General features: G+C 42.7%; 1 protein-coding gene across 2 annotated transcripts in view; it reads left to right on the top strand.

Annotated features, from left to right (window-relative positions):
* FAT1 (FAT atypical cadherin 1) overlaps positions 1-21652 on the top strand; it is a 110726-nt gene that overhangs the window by 73810 nt on the left and 15264 nt on the right. For both annotated transcript variants that reach the window (XM_028099852.2, XM_088021387.1), the window contains exons 7-16: positions 1951-2226; positions 2352-2562; positions 7779-11846; positions 12441-12637; positions 15069-15222; positions 16007-16240; positions 17071-17460; positions 18654-18868; positions 19125-19262; positions 21426-21569. In XM_028099852.2, coding sequence (XP_027955653.2) covers positions 1951-2226; positions 2352-2562; positions 7779-11846; positions 12441-12637; positions 15069-15222; positions 16007-16240; positions 17071-17460; positions 18654-18868; positions 19125-19262; positions 21426-21569 — 6027 coding nt within the window. The remainder of the gene's footprint in view (positions 1-1950; positions 2227-2351; positions 2563-7778; positions 11847-12440; positions 12638-15068; positions 15223-16006; positions 16241-17070; positions 17461-18653; positions 18869-19124; positions 19263-21425; positions 21570-21652) is intronic.

The following is a 21652-nucleotide window of genomic DNA, read 5'->3' as shown; positions in this document are numbered from 1 at the left end:
CGCTGAAAGCCCGTGGAGCTGCTGTCCACGCATGCTCACAGAGCACTGGTGTGGACTCCCTGCTGGACACTTCAGTCCCCTCCCTGTCTCTGTTCTCTGTCTCTGCAGTTCACCTCGCACTGCCCACTACCAGAGGGGTCTGCCCGGTTAGGAAGAGGAGGGGCAGGTGAATTTCCTGGGATCAGCTAGTTCAGGGCATACAGGATATATAGCCCTCAGGCCTCTGCTTGGGAGTCCAGGCTCCGCGTACTGGATGCCGCCTTCTCCCTGCTCCCTGCTCTGGTCTCAAAAAGACAGGGTGTTTGATGCCACTTCTTGCCTTCATGTCTCTGACCAAGGTCTCCCCGCGACTCCCATCTCAGTGTACACTGATCCACCAACCTAAGACCTACACAAACAAAGCCTTATTACCTCCTCCTTGAAAGCTTTCCAAACATCCCGTGCCGACTCTGGACTCCTAAAGACTTACTTGATAACTCACTTGATAATATGCAGAACCTCATTATGCCTCGTATGTGTAAGACATCACCTGCCAAGCTTGAAAGCTTCCTGAGGGCAGGGATTGTTGTACATTCATTTTATTTGCACCCCAGTAATGTGTAGGTACGTGCTGAGTGTATAAGGGCCCTGTGAATGTGCGTCATTTGAATTCCCGTATCAAAATTGGCTATTTTTACCTTCCTTGTTCCTATTTAGTTGTGATTAATTGACTTTAGAGCAGGATTAAACTACCTCTACCCAACACTCACTCCATTAGAAAAGTACTGTGTAAATTTATAGTGGAAATGAATATATAATGATTTAACTTAGAGAAATTATAAAATCATCTCTTCTGGATCATCATTGACCTTTAAAAATGGTCTGTAGTTTTAAATGTTTATATAACTTTCACATAAAACCTTTCTGTGGTTTAGCGAATGCATTTAGTGTGTATATAAAGTTTAATGTTACAAATCCATCACTGACATTGTAGTGTTTTATGAGAACACTGGTATAGTCTTCATGGAAAGACCTGTAGCTCATATGCCTGCACCAGGGTGGTTAATAGCTTCACCTATGCATTCCTGCGACTTTGGCCTCCTGTGCCATTTGGACTAGCAAACCTCTTTACTCCATGCATGCCAGTGAAGCTCAGATTTCTTGCTCGTAACTATAAACCATCTTTGTAATCAGTACTGATTTCCACTATGCCTTATCCACACACATCTTTTCAATCTGAAAATTAATCCTCTTAGTGTTAAAGTAAAAAAAGAAATTTTTTTTAATTCAGCTTAGGACTGTTTTTTTAATATTGGTTTCCCCCCCCTTTAAGGTTTTTATTTATTTAAGAGAGCTTATCTTTTCAGTATACTTAAATTGCTTTTAGAAAATGAGTGTGTTTACTATTTATATGTAGGTTTTATGATCACAAAAATGTAGTAAAGATTTTTAAAGCACATTTCTAATTTATTGGTAGGAATTTGGAGTCTCAACGATTAGAATCAGAAATTTAAATAGGATATTTATCTAGTACCATACTCACCTTGCTAGCTTGGTAGTTGCAGATTCAGATCTGATATGGGAAATTATCTTCTGTAAATCCTGCTCAAGTAAATTCTCTGTTATCCTTAAATGAGTACTCTAGAATAATCTCTCTCCTGTGGAGACCTGAGAGAAATTAAATGTGCATTCGGGAAGAAGTGTGTGAAAGATGTTACATATGCCCTCCAAAGTTAGTTTCAAGAATTAAGAAAGTTCTTCATTATCTTACTCATATGGGCAATGGATCAATGGAAAATTTTAAAGATTTTTTTTTATTCTGGATTTTTGTTGCTTTTCTCGTTTTGTTTCATTTTGCTAACAAAATCGGTTTTTTTCAGTGTGCATCTCATGTTTCCCCTTGATTCTGTAAATAACAAAATAGCATAATTAAGGATATTACTATAATGTGAGTCATTTTTGTCCTTATAGGTATTTATCAAAGTAATAGATACAAATGACCATCGTCCTCAGTTTTCCACATCAAAGTACGAAGTTGTTATTCCTGAAGACACAGTGCCAGAAACAGAAATTTTGCAAATCAGTGCAATGGATAAGGATGAGAAAAACAGGCTAATCTATACTCTGCAGAGCAGCATCGATCCATTGAGTCTCAAGAAATTTCGACTTGATCCTGCAACGGGCTCTCTCTATACTTCTCAAACACTTGATCATGAAGCCATCCACCAGCACGTTCTTACAGTCATGGTACGGCTTCCTGCTCATTCTTTGGCCACCATTTAGATTCTGAAGGGTTTCATATGTTTGAGAGTGATTTTTCATCAATTATAGGGCAACCCCTGACAGCATTGATAACATATTGATTCTTTCAGGTGCGGGATCAAGATGTCCCTGTAAAACGCAACTACGCACGGATTGTTGTTAATGTCAGTGACACAAACGACCATGCTCCTTGGTTCACGAGTTCCTCCTATGAAGGGCGGGTTTATGAATCAGCGGCTGTCGGCTCAGTGGTGTTGCAGGTTACAGCTCTGGACAGGGACAAAGGGAAGAATGCTGAAGTGCTGTATTCGATCGAATCAGGTATTTTTGGAGCACTTAGTAGATTAACTTGAAAAAGTACATTTATTTTCTAAAACTAGTTCTGTGTGTGAAAACATTTCTGTATGTCACCATAAAAATTGCTTAAATTGATCTTTAGCTACCATTTTTCATATTAGGAGAAAGAAGACTTCTTTTGTCTTTTAAGCTTTTAACTCAATAGAAAGCAGAGAGAGAGAGTCCTATGTTTAATAGAAGGATTCACATTATTAGCATAGTTCAAGGCTCTGAGAAGTTCTGCAGTAAAGAAAACTGTATTTGATCCAATTCAGTATATCCACAATGTTTTAACCATGCAACATTTTCCTTCATACTATTTGTTAACTGTGAAACACTCTTAAGAAACCACTGGCCTCGGTATTTTAACTTTTAGAGCATTTGTTCTTGGGCACAGTAGGAATTTCCACGACAGAGTGCTAGGTGTCATGCCTCTGCTTCCCCTTTCACCCCCCTGCACCTTTAACAGTTGAATTTCATTCATGGAATTGGGTTGTTAACAGTAGGCCCCAGGGTTGCGATTTGGAGATGTTGAAAAGCCCAAGGAGTCTGCTGGAGAGTTGGGCAAGGAAGGCCTTGAACATTTTTTCTACATATGACAGGGCAAGAGGTCCAGAGTCTTGCTGGTAGTTACAAGAAGGATCAAAGTGAAAGTTTTGTTCTCTCTTCTCTTTTATAATGCTCTTCATAGTCTTTCATCTATTCATTCCATGGACTAATGAAGCATATTTTCTGTATCAAGTGCCGTGCTAGGAGCGTGATATATGTAGAGGCTATCATTGGTCCACAAGTGTATGTTCGTGCAAAAGGGAAGCCCCTGATTGAAATAGGGATCTGCTTTAGAGTATATGATTTGTATAGTCAGAATTCATTTTGTTTTGGGACCTTCCCTATTCATGCCACATACAGTGAAAAGTGATTAAGTATCAAGAAGCCTGCTTCCATTTTTCCATGTTTCTCAAGGTAATTGTTAGTACAAAGAATATAGTCTCTCTCATCCTTTTGTCTTTATAATGATTTTAGAATATCATGCATTTAACTTGATTTGTGTAAGTCCATTCCTTTGCGTATTGACACTGTGCCTTTCCTAGACGTTAGAATTGGTAGAGGTACCAATTAACTGTAGGTCATATAATCAAAAGCTGAGCATGGGGAGTAATAAAAAAAAAAAACCACTTAATCGATGTGTTTTATGTGATTTAAACTACTTTTATTTCTTAATACACTTGAAGCCTCATTTGTTTCCCCAAAACCAACCAAATTTAGTCCATTACCCACAAATAAGATTTTTTCTACTGCCCGGGGTTCAGGATTAAAATGTAGTCTAGTTAGCACCTTGAACAAAGATGAAGGTTTTTCCACTGGTTCAGAAATTTAGCTGTTAAAAAAAAAACAGTGCATTCCATTTGTGCATGCCTGAGCAGTTCGGCAGAATAATTTTCTCATAGACAAACCGCCTGGGTTTGTGTAGGAGAAAATGTTAAACTTTTCCCTTAGCTTTCACATAATTTTCAACAACTGGGTGGTTAAAATATGATTGTTGGTGCCTGACTGAAGGCATGTGCATTCTTGAAATGCTTGTAATGACTGATGGGATTAGTAATTTGGTATTCCAAGAATGGAACTGTATCTCCCCTCAAAGAATAGATGATACCAACGGCCTATTTTGATATAGAATTTGGACTTCTAAGAAGATAATCTTTATAGATTTGGTAATACAAAAAGGGTGCTAAAGAATTACTTCGTAGGCAACAGCTATCATTAAAATGCAAAAGTGTGTGTATGTGAATGTTGAAATAATGGGAAAGGTAAAATGGTCATACTAAGTTCTTATATTCACCTGCTTCTCATTTGTGTCAGATTACATTTAATAAAGTTCAAAAAACTAGTTATAGATTCAGGCTGTAACACTGCATGTTTAATTACCAAAAATTTATTGAGCGAAGCGTTTGGTCTGATTAGGAGACTTTAGGGAAAAGAATTAATTAAAGGCTGCTTTCCGTAACAATTGACTTACGTGTTTAGAGACAATCAGGGCCATACTCTGGACTGTATGGTGTTTTCTTTCTTTTTTTTAAAGTAGATTATTGTAACTTCAAAACTATCCTCATGCCTGGAAATAGAAGGCACTCAGTATATGTACTTATTAACTAGCATTGATTTCCTTCCCCAGACTTAGGTTAAATATAATTGCAGGTGAAACTTGAGGTTTCCCACTTGAGGCTCCCACCGGTCGGGCGGTCAGCACTTTACTGGGCGCCCACAGCAAGTGCACAGTGGGAAGACATGGGTTTCTGCGCACAGCTCTGACTTGCCCTTTGGGGTGCACGTATGTAATACAGTCCTTGCTAGTGAGCACAGATTCACGTTTGTCTGGATAATTGCCTTCTTCAAAGAGAACAATCTAAGGCTGTTTAGAAATCACCAGTATCTCCAGCTCAAGAGAATGACTAAGCCCCCAACCTGGTACAGACTCTACCACTTGCCCTATTAATTCCCTCACAAATACCGCATGTGTATTTCAGTATTTGATGAATGTATCTGTTATTGGATCAGACAGGAGCGTGTGCAAGCCATGCAGCGACGCTTAGTGTTCTTCCACATAAACATGTTGCTTGCCCATCTGCAAATCTGATGATTTCTGCCACAGGATAGATGTATGTAGGTGCCGTCTGTTAATTGGCTACCTGGGTTCCTGTTTGACCTTGTTAAGATACTCCAGGTAGTAATGTTTCTGAATTTTACATGCTGATAAAAATTTATCAGAAATTTCCAATTAGTACACATTTCTTTAGTTAATACTTAGAAATGTAGTGCTTAATCTAACAAATGGTTGTTGGTAGTGATAGAGGTAAAATGCAGAAAAATAAAAATAGTGCCTTGTTATCTTTCCATACAACAAATTCAACAAATACTTAGTGTGTCCTATGTGTCAGGCATTTTTCTAAGCACAGGTGATAAATAACGAATAAAACAAGCCATGTTTAAATGGGGACTTAATGTTCTAGTGGGAGAATGGCTAAGAAGGTTGCAATATGTGCTCTAAAGAAAAAAACAGGGTATGGGGACAGAAACAGCCATTGTGATTAGGGAAGTAAAGGGAGGCTTCACCGTCACATTCTCTAAGCAGAGGGACATTTGGGTAAAACCTGAGTGAATGAATGAATGAGAAGCAATGAGAATAGCTGGGGAAGACTGTTCCAGAGAGGACCCCCACATACGTTCCTCCTGAGATGAGCATGTGCTCTCCTGGTTGAGGAGTGAGGAGCCAGTATGGCTGGAGGGCAGGGGGAGTACGTTGTGTAGACAGTGGTGGGTTCTCACGCCACCAGCTTGCTTTAACGCAGGTGAAATCTATTCATTCTGCTCTCTAGGGCCTTTCGTGTTTGAAGCTTTAAGATTTCACTGTGCAAAATGAGAGAAAGGGATGGAGATGATTGAATGTAAACTGTGGTAGGTTGGCTGCTTCATTAGTACAGACATAGGATAGCCCAAGGGGTGGGGGTGAAGACTGTCATCCACAGGTTTTCATGGTCGCTCTGTCAGTCCCAGGCAGCCAGTCACGGTTTTGAAAGATGGGGTGACACCCACGTAGGATGAGAGAGGTCCTTGGAATTCTGACTGACTAAAGCACAATGAGATAATCTGTGATTGCTGAGTCATAAATGCAGACAGGCAGAAATTAGGGTCTACGAGGCATGGTGGAGGCAGTGTGACCCCGTTTGTGGGTGAGGGTTCAGCTCAGAACTTGGGGGCCTGGAGAAAGCCCAGGCCTCTGCACTGTTGCAGACTGTGGTGCACGGTGGTGGGGCCTAGACGCAGAGCCGGGCAGGCTTAATGAAAACCAGACTGGATCTGGCCTCAGAAAAAATTTTATCATGGATTTTTGGAAAATGTATTAACAGAAGGAAATGAAGGCTGTAGAGGAAGTGTTTACTAGTAATGATGTGGGGAAAGGAGTGCTTGGTCAGTCTCCTGGTTTGCAAATCACACGGTAAGTCGTTCTGGCCTATGAAGTACCTCATGTGGTTGCAAACCTAGAAAACAGAACTTGAAAAAGCAGTTAAGGGGCAAGTCAGCTTTGTTGTGGGGAAGTGTAATAGTTCATTTGGGGAGAATAAATTCAGTTCTGTGACTAGGATGATGGATTCTGGACTCTGGTGTGAAACAGAATGGGGATGAAGTGTGGGCAGATGGATCAAATCTGAGGACCTTCACAACACTGCCTGAATCTATCCAAAAAGATAGTAAACTGCTAAACTTGAATAAACTGCTGGTGTCTTCAGAAAGATTTCTGTGATGATACAAAACTGGGAATGATTATAGAGTTGCATTTGAAGCTAAATATATGTATACAGTATGGCTGGAAAAGGTCCAAAGAGAAGCAAGGAAAACAGTCTGTTCTAGAGTGGGGTTTCTCTGTCTCAGCACTGTTGGTACTTTGGAGCAAAAAATCCTTTGTTGTGGGGGCTGTGCGCGCATTGTAGGATGTTTAGCAGCATCCCTGGTCTCTACTCAGTGGGTGTTAGCACACTGTAGGTAGTGATAACCAAAAATGTGTCTGGACATTGTTGCATGTCCTCCCTCAGTAGAGAGAACCACAGAGCAGATTGTCCTGAAAATGATTAAGGAAGGGAATATGACTGAAATTTTTGAAACATACATAGGGGGGCAGATTATACACAAACTCATTCATCAGTTCCCTGAATATTTAAAATAAGGGACAACTCTCTTGAAGCTTGTTAAAATTTCTTAGTGAATTGACATCTTCCCTTTCATAATGAATAAGAATCTTGAGAACTTACAGGTAATAAATGCTGAAACCAGAAGTATGTTTCAGAGGGTTTTTTTTGGGACTGTTGGAAAATTCATATCTGCCTTACCAAGGGATAACCATACTTTCCACAACACATCCCTGGCTCAACCGATGGCAAGTGAGTTCGGCTTTAGGTTTATAGAGTAATCTTTCTTCTGTTTCTTGCTTTTCATAATTTATGGACAAAACTCAGAAAAGTCTGTGGCATTTTAGGTGGCTAAAAATGAAATGAGTTCCCTTCAAATGTCAATAACCCCCGAACTTCTGTTTAATTTTAGAATATCACTTCTAAAGGTAGCTTTGTTTCTGTATCTCCCAACTATGAATTGTATTGATTGGTCCTTGTATTTTTCTCTAACATGGTTTTCTTCCCCCCTCCTCCTAGGAAATATTGGCAATTCTTTCACAATTGATCCCATCTTGGGCTCTATAAAAACTGCCAAAGAATTAGATCGAAGTAGCCAAGTGGAATATGACTTAATGGTAAAAGCTGCAGATCAAGGCAATCCACCAATGAGTGAAATAGCTTCTGTGCACATCTTTGTTACGATTGCAGACAACGCTTCTCCTAAGTTTACATCAAAAGAATATTCTGTGGAAATCAGTGAAACTGTCGGCATTGGGAGTTTTGTCGGAATGGTTACAGCCCACAGTCAATCATCAGTGGTGTATGAAATAAAAGATGGAAATGTAGCCGATGCTTTTGATATTAATCCACATTCGGGAAGTATCATTACTCAGAAAGCCGTGGATTTTGAGACTTTGCCCATTTACACATTGATTATCCAAGGAACTAACATGGCTGGTTTGTCTACTAACACAACTGTTCTAGTGCACCTACAGGATGAAAATGACAACGTGCCGGTCTTTATGCAGGCAGAGTATACGGGACTCATTAGCGAATCGGCTTCAATCAACAGTGTGGTCCTGACAGACAAGAATGTCCCATTAGTGATTCGAGCAACTGATGCTGATAAAGAATCCAATGCTTTGCTTGTTTATCACATTGTTGAACCATCTATACACAAATACTTTGCTATTGATTCTAGCACTGGTGCTATTCATACAGTGCTGAGTTTGGACTATGAAGAAACAAATACTTTTCACTTTACTGTACAAGTGCATGACATGGGGACGCCACGTTTGTTTGCTGAGTATGCAGCTAACGTGACCATCCGTGTAATCGACATTAATGATTGCCCTCCTGCGTTCTCCAGATCATTATATGAAGCTTCTCTCTTGCTGCCAACATACAGAGGAGTAAAAGTCATCACAGTAAATGCTACAGATGCCGATTCGAGTGCATTCTCACAGTTAATGTACTCCATCACTGAAGGCAACATCGGGGAGAAGTTTTTTATGGACCCCCAGACAGGAACTATAACCGTACAGAACACAACTCAGTTGAGAAGCCGCTACGAGTTAACCGTGAGAGCTTCCGATGGCAGATTTGTAAGCTTTACCTCTGTGAAAATTAACGTGAAAGAAAGCAAAGAAAGTCAACTGAGGTTTACCCAGGATTTCTACTCCGCAGTAGTGAAAGAGAATTCCACCGAAGCCAGAACATTAGCTGTCATTACTGCCATTGGGAACCCAATCAATGAGCCCTTGTTTTATCAGATCCTCAACCCAGACCGCAGGTTTAAAATAAGCCGGACGTCAGGAGTCCTCTCAACCACTGGCATACCGTTCGATCGCGAACAGCAGGAGGCATTTGATGTGGTCGTAGAAGTGACCCAAGAACAGAAGCCTTCGGCGGTGGCCCACGTCGTCGTCAAGGTCATCATAGAAGACCAGAATGACAATGCACCAGTGTTTGTCAACCTTCCTTACTATGCTGTCGTCAAAGTGGACACCGTGGTGGGCCACGTGATTCGCTACGTTACCGCCGTGGACCGAGACAGCGGCAGAAATGGGGAAGTGCATTACTACCTGAAGGAACATCACGAACATTTTCAAATTGGATCCTCAGGCGAAATTTCACTGAAAAAGCAATTTGAGCCTGACACCTTAAATAAAGAATACCTCATCACAGTGGTTGCAAAAGATGGAGGAAACCCAGCCTTCTCCGCTGAAGTTATAGTTCCCATCACTGTTATGAATAAAGCCATGCCTGTGTTTGAAAAGCCTTTCTACAGTGCAGAGGTTCCAGAGAATATCCAGATGCACAGTCCGGTTGTCCACATACAAGCCAACAGTCCAGAAGGATTGAAAGTGTTCTACAGCATCGCAGATGGAGATCCCTTCAGCCAGTTTACCATTAACTTCAACACTGGAGTCATAAATGTCATAGCCCCTCTGGACTTTGAGTCCCACCCAGCGTATAAGCTGAGCATCCGAGCAACCGACTCCCTGACTGGCGCTCATGCTGAGGTGTTTGTTGACATAATCGTGGAGGACATCAACGATAACCCTCCTGTCTTTGTTCAGCAGTCTTACGCCACAACCCTGTCTGAGGCATCTGTCATTGGCACGTCTGTCGTTCAAGTTAGAGCGACAGATTCGGATTCAGAACCCAATAGAGGAATTTCATACCACATGTTTGGGAATCATAACAAGAGTCACGATCATTTCCACATAGACAGCAGCACTGGCCTCATTTCGCTAGTCAGGACTTTGGATTATGAGCAGTTCCAGCAGCACAAGGTTTTTGTAAGGGCTGTGGATGGTGGCATGCCCCCACTGAGCAGTGATGTGATTGTCACCGTGGATGTCACGGACCTCAACGATAACCCGCCACTGTTTGACCAGCAGATTTATGAAGCCAGAATTAGTGAGCATGCTGCTCATGGGCATTTCGTGACGTGTGTTAAAGCCTATGATGCAGACAGTTCAGACATAGACAAGTTGGACTATTCCATTCTGTCTGGCAACGATCATAAGAATTTTGTCATTGACAGTGAAACGGGGATTATCACACTCTCCAACCTGCGCCGGCACACCTTGAAGCCATTTTATAGTCTTAACGTTTCTGTTTCTGATGGAGTTTTTAGGAGTTCAGCTCAGGTTCACATAACTGTAATTGGAGGCAATCTGCACAGCCCTGTTTTTCTTCAGAGCGAATATGAAGTGGAATTAGCCGAAAATGCTCCCTTACACACCCTGGTGATTGAGGTTAAAGCAACTGATGGGGATTCTGGTATCTACGGTCACATTACTTACCATATTGTAAATGACTTTGCCAAAGACCGATTTTACACAAATGAGAGAGGACAGATACTTACTCTGGAGAAACTTGATCGAGAAACCCCAGCAGAGAAAGTGATCTCGATTCGTTTAATGGCTAAGGATGCTGGAGGAAAGGTTGCTTTCTGCACCATTAATGTCATCCTTACAGATGACAATGACAATGCACCCCAGTTTCGAGCAACCAAGTATGAAGTGGACATCGGATCCAGTGCTCCCAAAGGGACGTCAGTCATTAAAGTTCTTGCGAGTGATGCTGATGAGGGATCCAATGCTGATGTCACCTATGCCATCGAAGCAGATTCTGAAAGCGTCAAAGAGAATTTGGAAATTAACAAACTGTCTGGCATAATAACTACAAAAGAGAGTTTAATTGGCTTGGAAAATGAGTTCTTCACTTTCTTTGTGAGAGCTGTGGATAGTGGGTCTCCATCCAAAGAATCTGTTGTTCCCGTCTATGTGAAAATACTTCCACCAGAAATACAACTTCCAAAATTTTCCGAGCCATTTTATACCTACACAGTTTCAGAAGACATGCCTATTGGGACAGAGATCGATCTCATCCGAGCAGAACATAGTGGGACTGTTCTTTACAGCCTGATCAAAGGCAATACTCCCGAAAGTAACAGGGATGAGTTCTTTGTGATCGACAGACAGAGTGGCAGACTGAAGCTGGAGAAGAGTCTCGATCACGAGACAACGAAGTGGTACCAGTTTTCCGTGCTTGCCAGGTGCACTCACGATGACTACGAAGTGGTGGCTTCTGTGGATGTTAGCGTCCAAGTGAAAGATGCCAATGACAACAGCCCTGTCTTAGAGTCGAACCCATATGAGGCATTTATTGTTGAAAACCTGCCAGGGGGAAGTAGAGTCCTCCAGATCCGGGCATCTGATCTAGATTCAGGAACCAACGGCCAGGTCATGTACAGTCTAGATCAATCACAAAGTGTAGAAGTCATCGAATCTTTTGCCATTAACGTGGAGACAGGCTGGATTACAACCCTAAAGGAACTTGACCATGAAAAGAGAGACAATTACCAGATTCAAGTGGTTGCCTCAGATCACGGTGAGAAGGTTCAGCTGTCCTCCACAGCCATTGTGGATGTTACCGTCACTGATGTCAATGACAGCCCCCCGCGGTTCACGGCAGAGATTTACAAAGGGACTGTGAGCGAAGACGATCCCCCGGGCGGTGTCATTGCCATCTTAAGTACCACAGATGCCGACTCTGAAGAAATGAACAGACAAGTTACATATTACATCACAGGTAAAAACATTTACATGAAAGGGTGTAAGTTAAAAATAAATTGTACTAGAGGTATACGTGTTGAAGTGCATGTTTTAGGGAAATGGGGAGTTAAGGGGATGATTTTAGTAGTTATGTCTAAAATAAGTAGAAATAATCTATTATTTGGACATAGTTATGTCTAAAGTAAGTAGAAATAACTCTTAAGCTGCATTTCAAGTTCTTTGCCTGAGGAAAGTGAAGAGTTGTCCCATTCGACTGTTATTGATGTTTAGGACTCATTCTGTTGAACTTTACGCTTAGCATATGGTAGGTATATTATAATTAACTCTAGTTTCAGTATAGGCTGAAGTATTGCTTAGTAGGCTTTGCATTTTATTTAGCTTAATGCTGTGTTTCAGTACACATTTTAATGCCTTGATTTAATGCCTTGGGGGGGTGGTAAATGGGAAAGCTAACATACCAAATTTAAATGTAGTATTTTTTTAAAAAAACCTTAATTCTTCTAAACCATAATATTACATATATATTTTGAGCGGTTTATTTCTCCTATTACTTAGATCTTTCCTTATTTCAACAAATTTTGACTGACCTCTTCCTCTGTTAATTTAATAGGAGGAGATCCTTTGGGACAGTTTGCTATTGAAAATATACAGAATGAATGGAAGGTCTATGTAAAGAAACCTCTAGACAGGGAAAAAAGGGACAGTTATCTTCTGACCATCACAGCAACTGATGGGACCTTCTCATCAAAAGCCATAGTCGAAGTGAAAGTTCTTGATGCAAATGACAACAGTCCAGTGTGTGAAAAGGTGGGCTGTTCTTTCTTTCTATATTGTGAGTTTGGATTTCTTTCTTCACCCTCTCGGTAGGATTGTCATGTGATGCTGGGTGTAATTCAGATGCGTTTCATTTTATAGCCTCACTGTTTAAGCAGAGCTGAGTGTTCAGTGGAGCAAGAGTAGGATTAGCTCGGGACCTATTTTGGGGAATGCTAAGTAGCTTAAAATCTCATTCAAAAATACTGTGAATTATGGGCAGGATTACAGTTTGTGTTTAACTCTAAAAATGCTTTATGACGTTTATCATTCCCGTTCTTGGGGGATGAGATGATTCTGGGGTTGAGCAGTAGTTCATCTACAAAGCTCCATTTTGCGCTAACAAGTTGGTTTTGGGGGGCACTTGCTCTTCCACACACCACGGAAACAGAGGTTAATGAGGGTGCTCTCGCAGCTGGGGCGCCCATTTCCTAGGAGAACAGGTAGACCGGAGAGGAGCTGTTCCCGTCTGGCGCTGCTTGGGGAGACCTGGAGCGGTGGTGCTCCCTGCTGCGGTGGGGGGGGGGGGGGAGGGGGTGCTGAGATAAGGGAATTGGGACTCTCTCCTAGAGAAAAGAGGGACTCGGCCTCCTTTTGTGTTTGAAGGGTGGAGAGGACCTGAACGAAGAGTTCTGACAGAAGATGAGTTTGGTGGGGTGGTGTGCATGTAGGTGGGCGCGTGTGAGAGCGCGGGGTGGGAGGGGAGGCCGAGGTGGCCGAAGAGGAGAAAGGACAAGCTGGTGCCCTTGGTGCTGCCGGCGTGGGGCAGCACGGCAGGCGTGTTTACCAGGATTGACTCTGCTGTTTCCTACGGGGGTGAGAGGGAGAGAGACCAAAGATACAAGCCTGGGCTGGAGTTGGTCTAAGAGGAAACGTGTCGTGTTCCACTTCAGACTTGGTGTTAGGTAACGGGACATTCAGTGGACTAGGTTTTGTAGACATTCAGAGATGGCAAGACTGAAGATGGAGATCAGGACAGATGTAAACGTGGCCGTTTCCATGGAGAACTGACAGCGGAATCCATTTGGGAGGATAATAACAAAGAGAGACAGAGAGTCCATAGGCACATTTCCTTTCCTGGGGAGAAGGGAGGGAGCAGCAGAGGCGGGCGGAGGAGAACCATGCGCGGCAGTGTTACGGAGCGCGCAGGAGGAGAGGATGTTTCGGAGGCAGGACAGTGAGTAGAGGTTTGGCGGCCAAGCAGATGAGTGAAATGTGGAACAGGACTTTGGGACTCGCACACTGGCCTGCAGACCATGGGCTCTGTATCCAGTTGCGGTCGGATGCCTGACTGCAGGGAGGGTGTGTGTGAATAGCACGTGGAGGAGAGTCGGAGGAAGGAAGGACTGAGAGACTAAGGGGAGGGCTGGGGAGAGTGAGGGACAGCGGTCCTGAGGAGGGACAGAGAAGCTGAGCAGCGTCACCGCTGTGGAAGGGGACAGAGCTGTTCTCCGGCAAGTACGGTGCGGTCAGCGGGGAAGGGGGAAGCTCCAGAGGAATGAGGAGTTCGATCCACATGCAGACTTTCTGGCAGCGGGGTTGTGGGTGGGTGAGTGGTGGAGGGGTGGAGGATGTCTGCGTGTGTCTTACAGAAAAGAAATGTGTGTGTTTTGCCTTTGTTTTTTTTTTAAACACTTGGCATATTACTTGGATACGATGCCTTGTGATCTTTGGGAATAACAAAATTAGGACATTAGATCATTTGAAATCAGCAGTATTGCAAAATAGACCCTGTTTCATGAGCCATAAAATGTCATTTACCTAAAACTGAGCTCACATTAAGAAAAAAAAGTCAACAAAATCTCGGCCTGTTTGTCTTATGTTTTGGGTTATGGCAGGAGTTTCTAATTAGTTAGAACTGGAACTAACTGTTCATTATGTTTGAGTTCGGTGAGCTGGGGCGGGAGGGGGGTGGTGGAGGCTAGCACAGGAGCCCTCCCACCCCGGGGGCCTTGGGGGCTCTTTGTTTTCTCCCGTGACATGGAGGTCACTGATGTCTCAACTGCAGTTATATCTGGTCATGTGTTGGGAAGGATTGCAAAGAATAAATTTCCTGTATTGAAAAGGAGACAGTCATTTACTCTCCAGTTTTTGGATAAATATGGAATACTACTTATATTTTCTTACAAGAACTTAAACATGAACCCAACTCAAGGACGTCAGGTATTGAGAATTCTGTAGGTAAATGCCAGGTTAAACTCTTTCAGTGACACGGAGGAGTTGTTACCTGTTACCTGACTCCCGTTTTGTTTTAAATGTGTCTTATAAGAAAAATAGTTTTCAAACTCCTTGGATTTTAAATTCCATCATTTCCCATATTTTCTGTGACTCAAGTTAAACGTCTTTTATTTTTTCCATTATTCCCTTGGCAGTCATGTTAACCCTTCATGTTTTGTGTTCACGACATTGCTTAAAATCTTTGTAGACTTTATACTCAGACACGATTCCAGAAGATGCCTTTCCCGGGAAGCTGATCATGCAGGTGTCTGCCACAGATGCGGACATCCGCTCCAATGCCGAAATCACTTACACATTGTTTGGTCCAGGTGCAGAGAAGTTCAAACTAAATCCAGACACAGGTAAAGATGGGGCTTGGGGCAAAATTAACTACGTTCCAATAAAGTCATCTCACGGATGTGGGTGGTTTTAGGTCCCATGTAAAATTTGAAATTACGTTCTGGTCCTATAAAATTTACTCAGATACTACAAAATCAGCATCTTTTAGAAATCACAGCAATTTGCTGTGTAAAATTTGGGGTGAGATTTAAAAAAAAAATCACCTACTTGAACCAAGGATTTAAAATTTAGATTAATATCAACTTCTCTGTTTTAAAAATAGTTCTGAAATTTAAGTATATCTCAAACTTTCTGCTTCATCCATTTTGTATATAGTTTGTTTTCTTGAGTCTGTGGGCATAAACTAATAATTTAGCATACTCCTTAAAATAATTAATAGTATTCTATTTGTAAGTAAATCTTTAAGACTGTTTTCCCTCTTATAATTTGTATTTTGTTAAAATTACAGTTTTCTGGCAGCCCCCCCCCCCCCAGAACTAATTGTAAACATATGAAGCTATGAGCCAGTTTAAAAATATTTAAATTTGGTAAATTAGGAAGTGCCTTCCCCCCCCCATTTTTGTGACATTATATATAATCTGAGGGGCCCTAGCCTTGAAATCTTTATGACTTGAGGAGCCAGCCGCCAACAGGGTCTGGAAACCTGGATCTCACTGGGGTCTCCTGTCACTGATACCATCGAGCCCCCCCAGTTCTGTCATCGTAAGAGAAAAGGGGAAGAAATAAGATGTGCACTTGGAGTTCTCATCTTACATTTCAAGTGAATGCATTTATTTTTGTTTTTAGGTGAACTAAAAACACTGGCCCCTCTTGATCGTGAGGAGCAAGCAGTTTATAACCTTCTGGTCAAGGCCACAGATGGAGGGGGCAGATTTTGTCAAGCTAATCTTGTGCTCACATTAGAAGATGTGAATGATAACGCCCCTGAGTTCTCCGCCGACCCGCACACCATCACCGTGTTTGAGAACACAGAGCCTGGGACGCTGCTGACCAGGGTGCAGGCCACAGACGCGGACTCAGGTACTGTCTCGGTGATGTCTTTTGCCTTTAAGCCGTGCTCGAAGATTGCAGGAACCTCTGTCCAAAACACATCTCAAATTCAGTCTCTCTAACTTCTCTTACCTTAGGCATATCAAATAACTCGTTGTATTATTTAATTCCTCAGCCTTAGGAGTGGAATGAAATTTTTAGAATAGTGAATTCATTTTTAATGAATATTTGAAGTCCCCAAATTGTGCCCCATGTACTTAATATCGTAAGACATCTGTGGTGTCCCTAAAATTATGGTTAGTGACTGTATTAACTGATCTTCATACCCATTTGAATTAATTAAGTGAAGAGTTATTTTTGCGAATAAACCATCAGTGATGGAGATTTTAATGTGGAAACAGAACAGAAGCAAATGTTACATTGGTATAGTTTTACAGACCTTTCACAATTTTTATGGAGAGTATAATCCTCTAGGATACATATTTATAACATTTCCGTAGCAGAGAATAAAAATAATTTCTTAAGTCATAATAGTAGTGAAGAATTAGAGCAATAACAAAAATGTTACTTTTCGGATCTTTGACACAGGCTAAATAATAGACTTCATTATAAAAGTGCTGTTGGGTATTCTAGCGTACATTCGCGTAGTCTTAAAAAGCCAGATAACAATGAAGTCATATTTAAGTTAGTAAATTGTTAACGAAAATGTTTGCTTTTTAAAGATGATAGTCATAAGAATGTCTAAGTAATGCGTGTTAGCACTTTCCCTTTTAAAATATGCTACATGTTTTCCCCAAAAAAAGAGTTTTGTTTAAATGTCTCGAAATAAAACAATCTGATGTATGGTCATGTGTCACCAGGACTGAATCGGAAGATCTCCTACTCACTGATTAACTCTGCTGACGGGCAGTTCTCCATTAATGAATTCTCCGGAATCATTCAGTTAGAGAAGCCCTTGGATCGAGAACAGCAGGCTGTGTACACCCTCACTTTGAAAGCTGTAGATCAGGGTCTGCCAAGGAGGTTGACCGCGACGGGCACTGTTGTTGTGTCCGTTTTGGACATAAATGACAACCCTCCCGTGTTTGAGTATCGTGAGTATGGCGCTGCCGTGGCTGAGGACGTTCTCATCGGAACAGAAGTCCTTCAAGTGTATGCGGCCAGTCGGGATGTTGAAGCAAATGCGGAAATCACCTACTCGATAATAAGTGGGAATGAACACGGAAAATTCAGTATTGATTCTAAAACAGGTAACCTACCCTGTGAATGAGAGGAAGCCCTTTGCTCTGCCCCAACGGCTAGCTCACCAGCACGTCACCTGATGCAGAGAGACAGAGCAGAAATCGGCAGCAGCTACTCTGAAAAGATAAAACTCGACTTTTCTTTGTGTTGTCACTTTAAGTGGGATTCCTAGTGGTTTAGAACTTTTGAGTGGAAAATTAAAGAATCACACTCTGGTAATTCAGTCAAGATGTCAGATGTAGTAAGTTAGTCGAGATAAAGAGTAGATGATGGAAGAGGAGGAAGAGAATCTCGTGGAAGGGCCCCTTGCTCGCTCCCATATTGAACCCATGTGAAAGTAGCTTCTTACGTGAAACAGTGGTTTCGGCCCCTTTGATCTTAGGTTCGATAGGGGGCATCTGATAATTCATTAAAATTGGCGTCTTCATTATGCTAGTTACATAGAATAGCCGAAGTACTCTGAATCAAACTGAATGACTATGGACAAGGTCAGAGTCGTAGGAGCTATTGGCACTTGCGTAAACACTTTTGTTGTGTTGTTAACCTGTGGTCCAAAAGGGCGGTAAGTCTTCGAACCTTGCAAAAAGTCACTCCATTCAAACCGTATTTAATTGCGTGTGACTATTTCAGATGACGAGTAGGTGTGTGGTGATGCTATTTTAAAACCTATTTTTAATGCATATCATAGAATTATTATTTTTAGGGCTCCTTTATAGGATGGACTATAAAGAAGGGTGTTAAAGGAATTGTTAAAAAGGGATTCTTTTTTAGTGACAAGATGTAAATAGTTATTCTGGAGATATTAAAAAGATACACATTTCTCTAAAAGAAAAACAATGAGAGAAGGGAAAGGGAAATAAAAGCCCAAGAGTAGAATTCTTCTGTTTCCTTTCTACATTATTAGAGGGATGTCTATAGTAAACTGTGGTTTGGAAGAGAGGAGAAATATAATCATTTTTGCAGTGGGATGTGGGTTGTGTTGACTGGGGAAGCAACTTAAATACCACAGAGAAATAAATGAGCATCCGGGGATGGGCAAACTCATAATTTGTAATTGCTGAATTAAGATATTAGAAAGCCTACATAAATGATAAGCAGACTTTTGAGGCAGAAATGGTTTGTTTGGAAGTGTGTTCCCGTCACAGTTGGAGAAAGTGGTAGCATTTAAAAGTCCTGGAAGTCATTTTGCTTTTCCATCCAGGGGCCATATTTATCCTTGAGAATCTGGATTATGAAAGCTCTCATGAATATTACCTGACTGTTGAGGCCACTGACGGAGGCTCGCCTTCATTAAGTGATGTTGCAACTGTGAACATTAATGTAACCGACATCAACGACAATTCCCCTGTGTTCAGCCAAGACACCTACACGGCAGTGGTCAGTGAGGATGCCCCTCTCGAGCAGTCTGTCATCACGGTGTGTATTTTCTCCCCTGCCGTATTCTTCTTCTCGATCTTTGCAGGAAATTTCCGGAGGATCCATCCAGTTTTTGTCGTGGCCTTATTCGAAAATAATTGGAAGATGTGGAAATGTCTTTTGTTATCCCAGTCAGTTACTGGCTCTATTATAAATTACTGCCTTACAACAGCTAGCTATTGATATCAGAAATTGGCTTAGTAGACTCCCACGCCTTCCTTAGCTGTTTCCTAAGCAGGGATGTGATGTTTTCTAGGTTATGGCCGATGATGCCGATGGACCTTCAAACAGCCACATTCGCTATTCAATTACAGATGGTAACCAAGGAAGTCCATTTACAATTGACCCTACCAGGGGAGAAGTGAAAGTGACCAAGCTTCTAGACCGGGAAACAGTACGTGCAAAAGTTTGGCTTAAATTGTTTACAAATGACCAAATCAGTACATAGAGGTTCCTTGTGCTCACATCTGTCACATGATGGGATGTACGAGAAGGGTAGAACCAGCCTTGTTCAGGCACTGACAAGCGAGGTACAAACACTTGGAAAAGCAATTCCAGTAGGAAAATCTCAAGAATATAAGAGATGTATTTCATACTGATAGAAGTTTGGATAAAAAAGTTTATCTTCAGGAAGAAACTATTCTTGGCTCCAGTGTTTGGAGGCACTTCATGGAGCTAGTCGCTGGGTTTTCAATAATGGCAGAGACTCAGAAAACTATAGTCGTTGAGAGAAGGGGAGTCCCCGTGAGGAACTGCGTGAACAGAGGCATGGGGCAAGGAGGATGTGGTATATATTTAGGTGATTATCTTGGGTTGTATTGAGTAGAGGAATCCTACCAAGAAGTGAGGGACACGGTAGAAAGGTGTGCGAGGAACGGATCAGAGGCTCAGGCTGGATGCTGCAGGTGGCAAGGGAGTTAGCAAGCAGCTGGGAGCCTGGGTGTAATTCTCCGGGGAGACCGGTGTGAAGGTGAGTGTCACAGTGGGAGTGAGCAGTGTTCACCAGCGCCAGTTACCGTACCGTGAGGCAACAAGAGCCCGGTTGGGAGGTGCCATGACGAGCAAGCGAGTGAGCGAGAAGACAAATGCAGAGACTTCGTGAAGGAGAAGTCCGGGTCCGCAAAGCTCCAATACAGCCCCGCATAGGAAGCGGTGGCGTCCGAGATGTCGGTTCTCTCCCACCTGGCCGTGGCTGGGGACCGCCCTCCTAGAGAGCCGGGGCGTCGGGAGGCCGTCGACTTTGCCCTGGGAGAGGTGGTGGCCTGTGGGGTCTGATGTGTCGAGTTTTAGAGAGTGGCACATGAAGGAAAAATTTTCAGCCAGTATTTAGAGATTTTACTCAAACTTAAGAGACTTGAAACCTGGAAATACAGATATGGCACAGGCCTCTCTCTGGAGATGATGACAGAGGCGGTCGGAGGGAGTGAGACAAACGTGAGCAACCGGAGAGAGGAAAGCCGGGCTGCACCCCCGTCCCTCCGTCCCTCTGTCTGTCCACTCAGACTCAGGGAGCTGCCTGGAGAGGTCACCAAGTCCAGAAGTGAATTCAAAGGACATCGGTGATAATGGAGTATAGTTTCAGAACACTTAGCAGGTAAAGCTAAGAGGAGAGGAATTTGGGAAGAGAGTGATGAGCTACCTCATTCAAGTCTCAATTCTTTCATTCCTTTTGCATCCTGTCACTTCTGAGCAGGGACTTTGCAAGAGCTTAGGAAGCACGACTGTTAGGCCGAAGGTCGCCATGCTGCCGGCCTAACAAAACTGAGTGTTGGTGACTGACGTGCTTTCAGCTCCCTTAATGCACTGACGTCCAGTGTGATGGCGTGCAGTGTGTCCCGGGCCATTTGCCCTGTTCCGTTGGAGCATCTTGCAGGGCTCATATTCTGCGGAACATACTCTGGCGTTTGGCTCGCTTTCTGGCGTCTTCCACCTCTCTTTCTTGAGGAGAAAGCGTCACAGGGGACTGCCCTCAAACAGAACCCACCTCACTTGACGCAGTTTCCTTTGTAGGAGGTCACGAAGAACTCCTCCTCAGGGATTTGGACAGGGGACTGTAATCTGAGGGTAAGAGTGATGGCGGAGGGTGATCTGGCACGTCCTGAGGTGTTGAAGATGAGTGAGCCCTTGGAGCTGGAAGACCACTTCCTCTGGCTTCGGGCTGACAGTCCCACTTGGGCCTTAGAGAAAGCTGCCATCCCTGTTACTTACAAAAGCAATAGCTTTTGAGCCCTGTTAACATTTTTCTCATTGTTTGTGTTACTTCTCTGTCTTAATTTCTGTTAATCTGCAGGTTTTTAAAGATGGAATGAGTATGTCTAGAGAGGCATCAGAGAAGCTAACCACCATTGGTAACTTTCCCTGTTGCGCGCATACGTTCCGTTGTGTAGATATTTGCAGTGTGCTTGTTTGTAGATTGGGGAATTGCCCACAGACGAGACGGCAAGTGAGGACGGGTACTCAGGTCTGCCCTTCCGGGCTGTCAGTCCCCTTCTGATGAAACCCTGCGTTTGGGCCTTGTGAAGTGGACATGTGTTCTCTTTGTTTTGTGTCTGAAAAGATTTCAGGTTACACACTCACAGTTCAGGCGTCTGATAATGGCAGTCCGCCCAGGGTCAACACGACCACCGTGAACATTGACGTGTCGGATGTCAATGACAATGCTCCGGTCTTCTCCAAGGGAAACTACAGTGTCATTATCCAGGTAATCTCGGGGGTGCTCAGGGGTTCATCGAGCACATACCTTTGAAATGAGCTCTTCTTTTGGTCTCAGTCGTTCGTTTGAAA

The sequence above is a fragment of the Eumetopias jubatus genome, unplaced genomic scaffold (genome assembly GCF_037043125.1).
Source record: "Eumetopias jubatus isolate StellerSeaLion01/CBP00866 unplaced genomic scaffold, mEumJub1_p1.0 scaffold_2, whole genome shotgun sequence".
Classification (NCBI taxonomy): domain Eukaryota; kingdom Metazoa; phylum Chordata; class Mammalia; order Carnivora; family Otariidae; genus Eumetopias; species Eumetopias jubatus.
The sequence above is the reverse complement of the archived record's forward strand: the minus strand, read 5'-3'. Positions and strand labels throughout refer to the sequence as shown.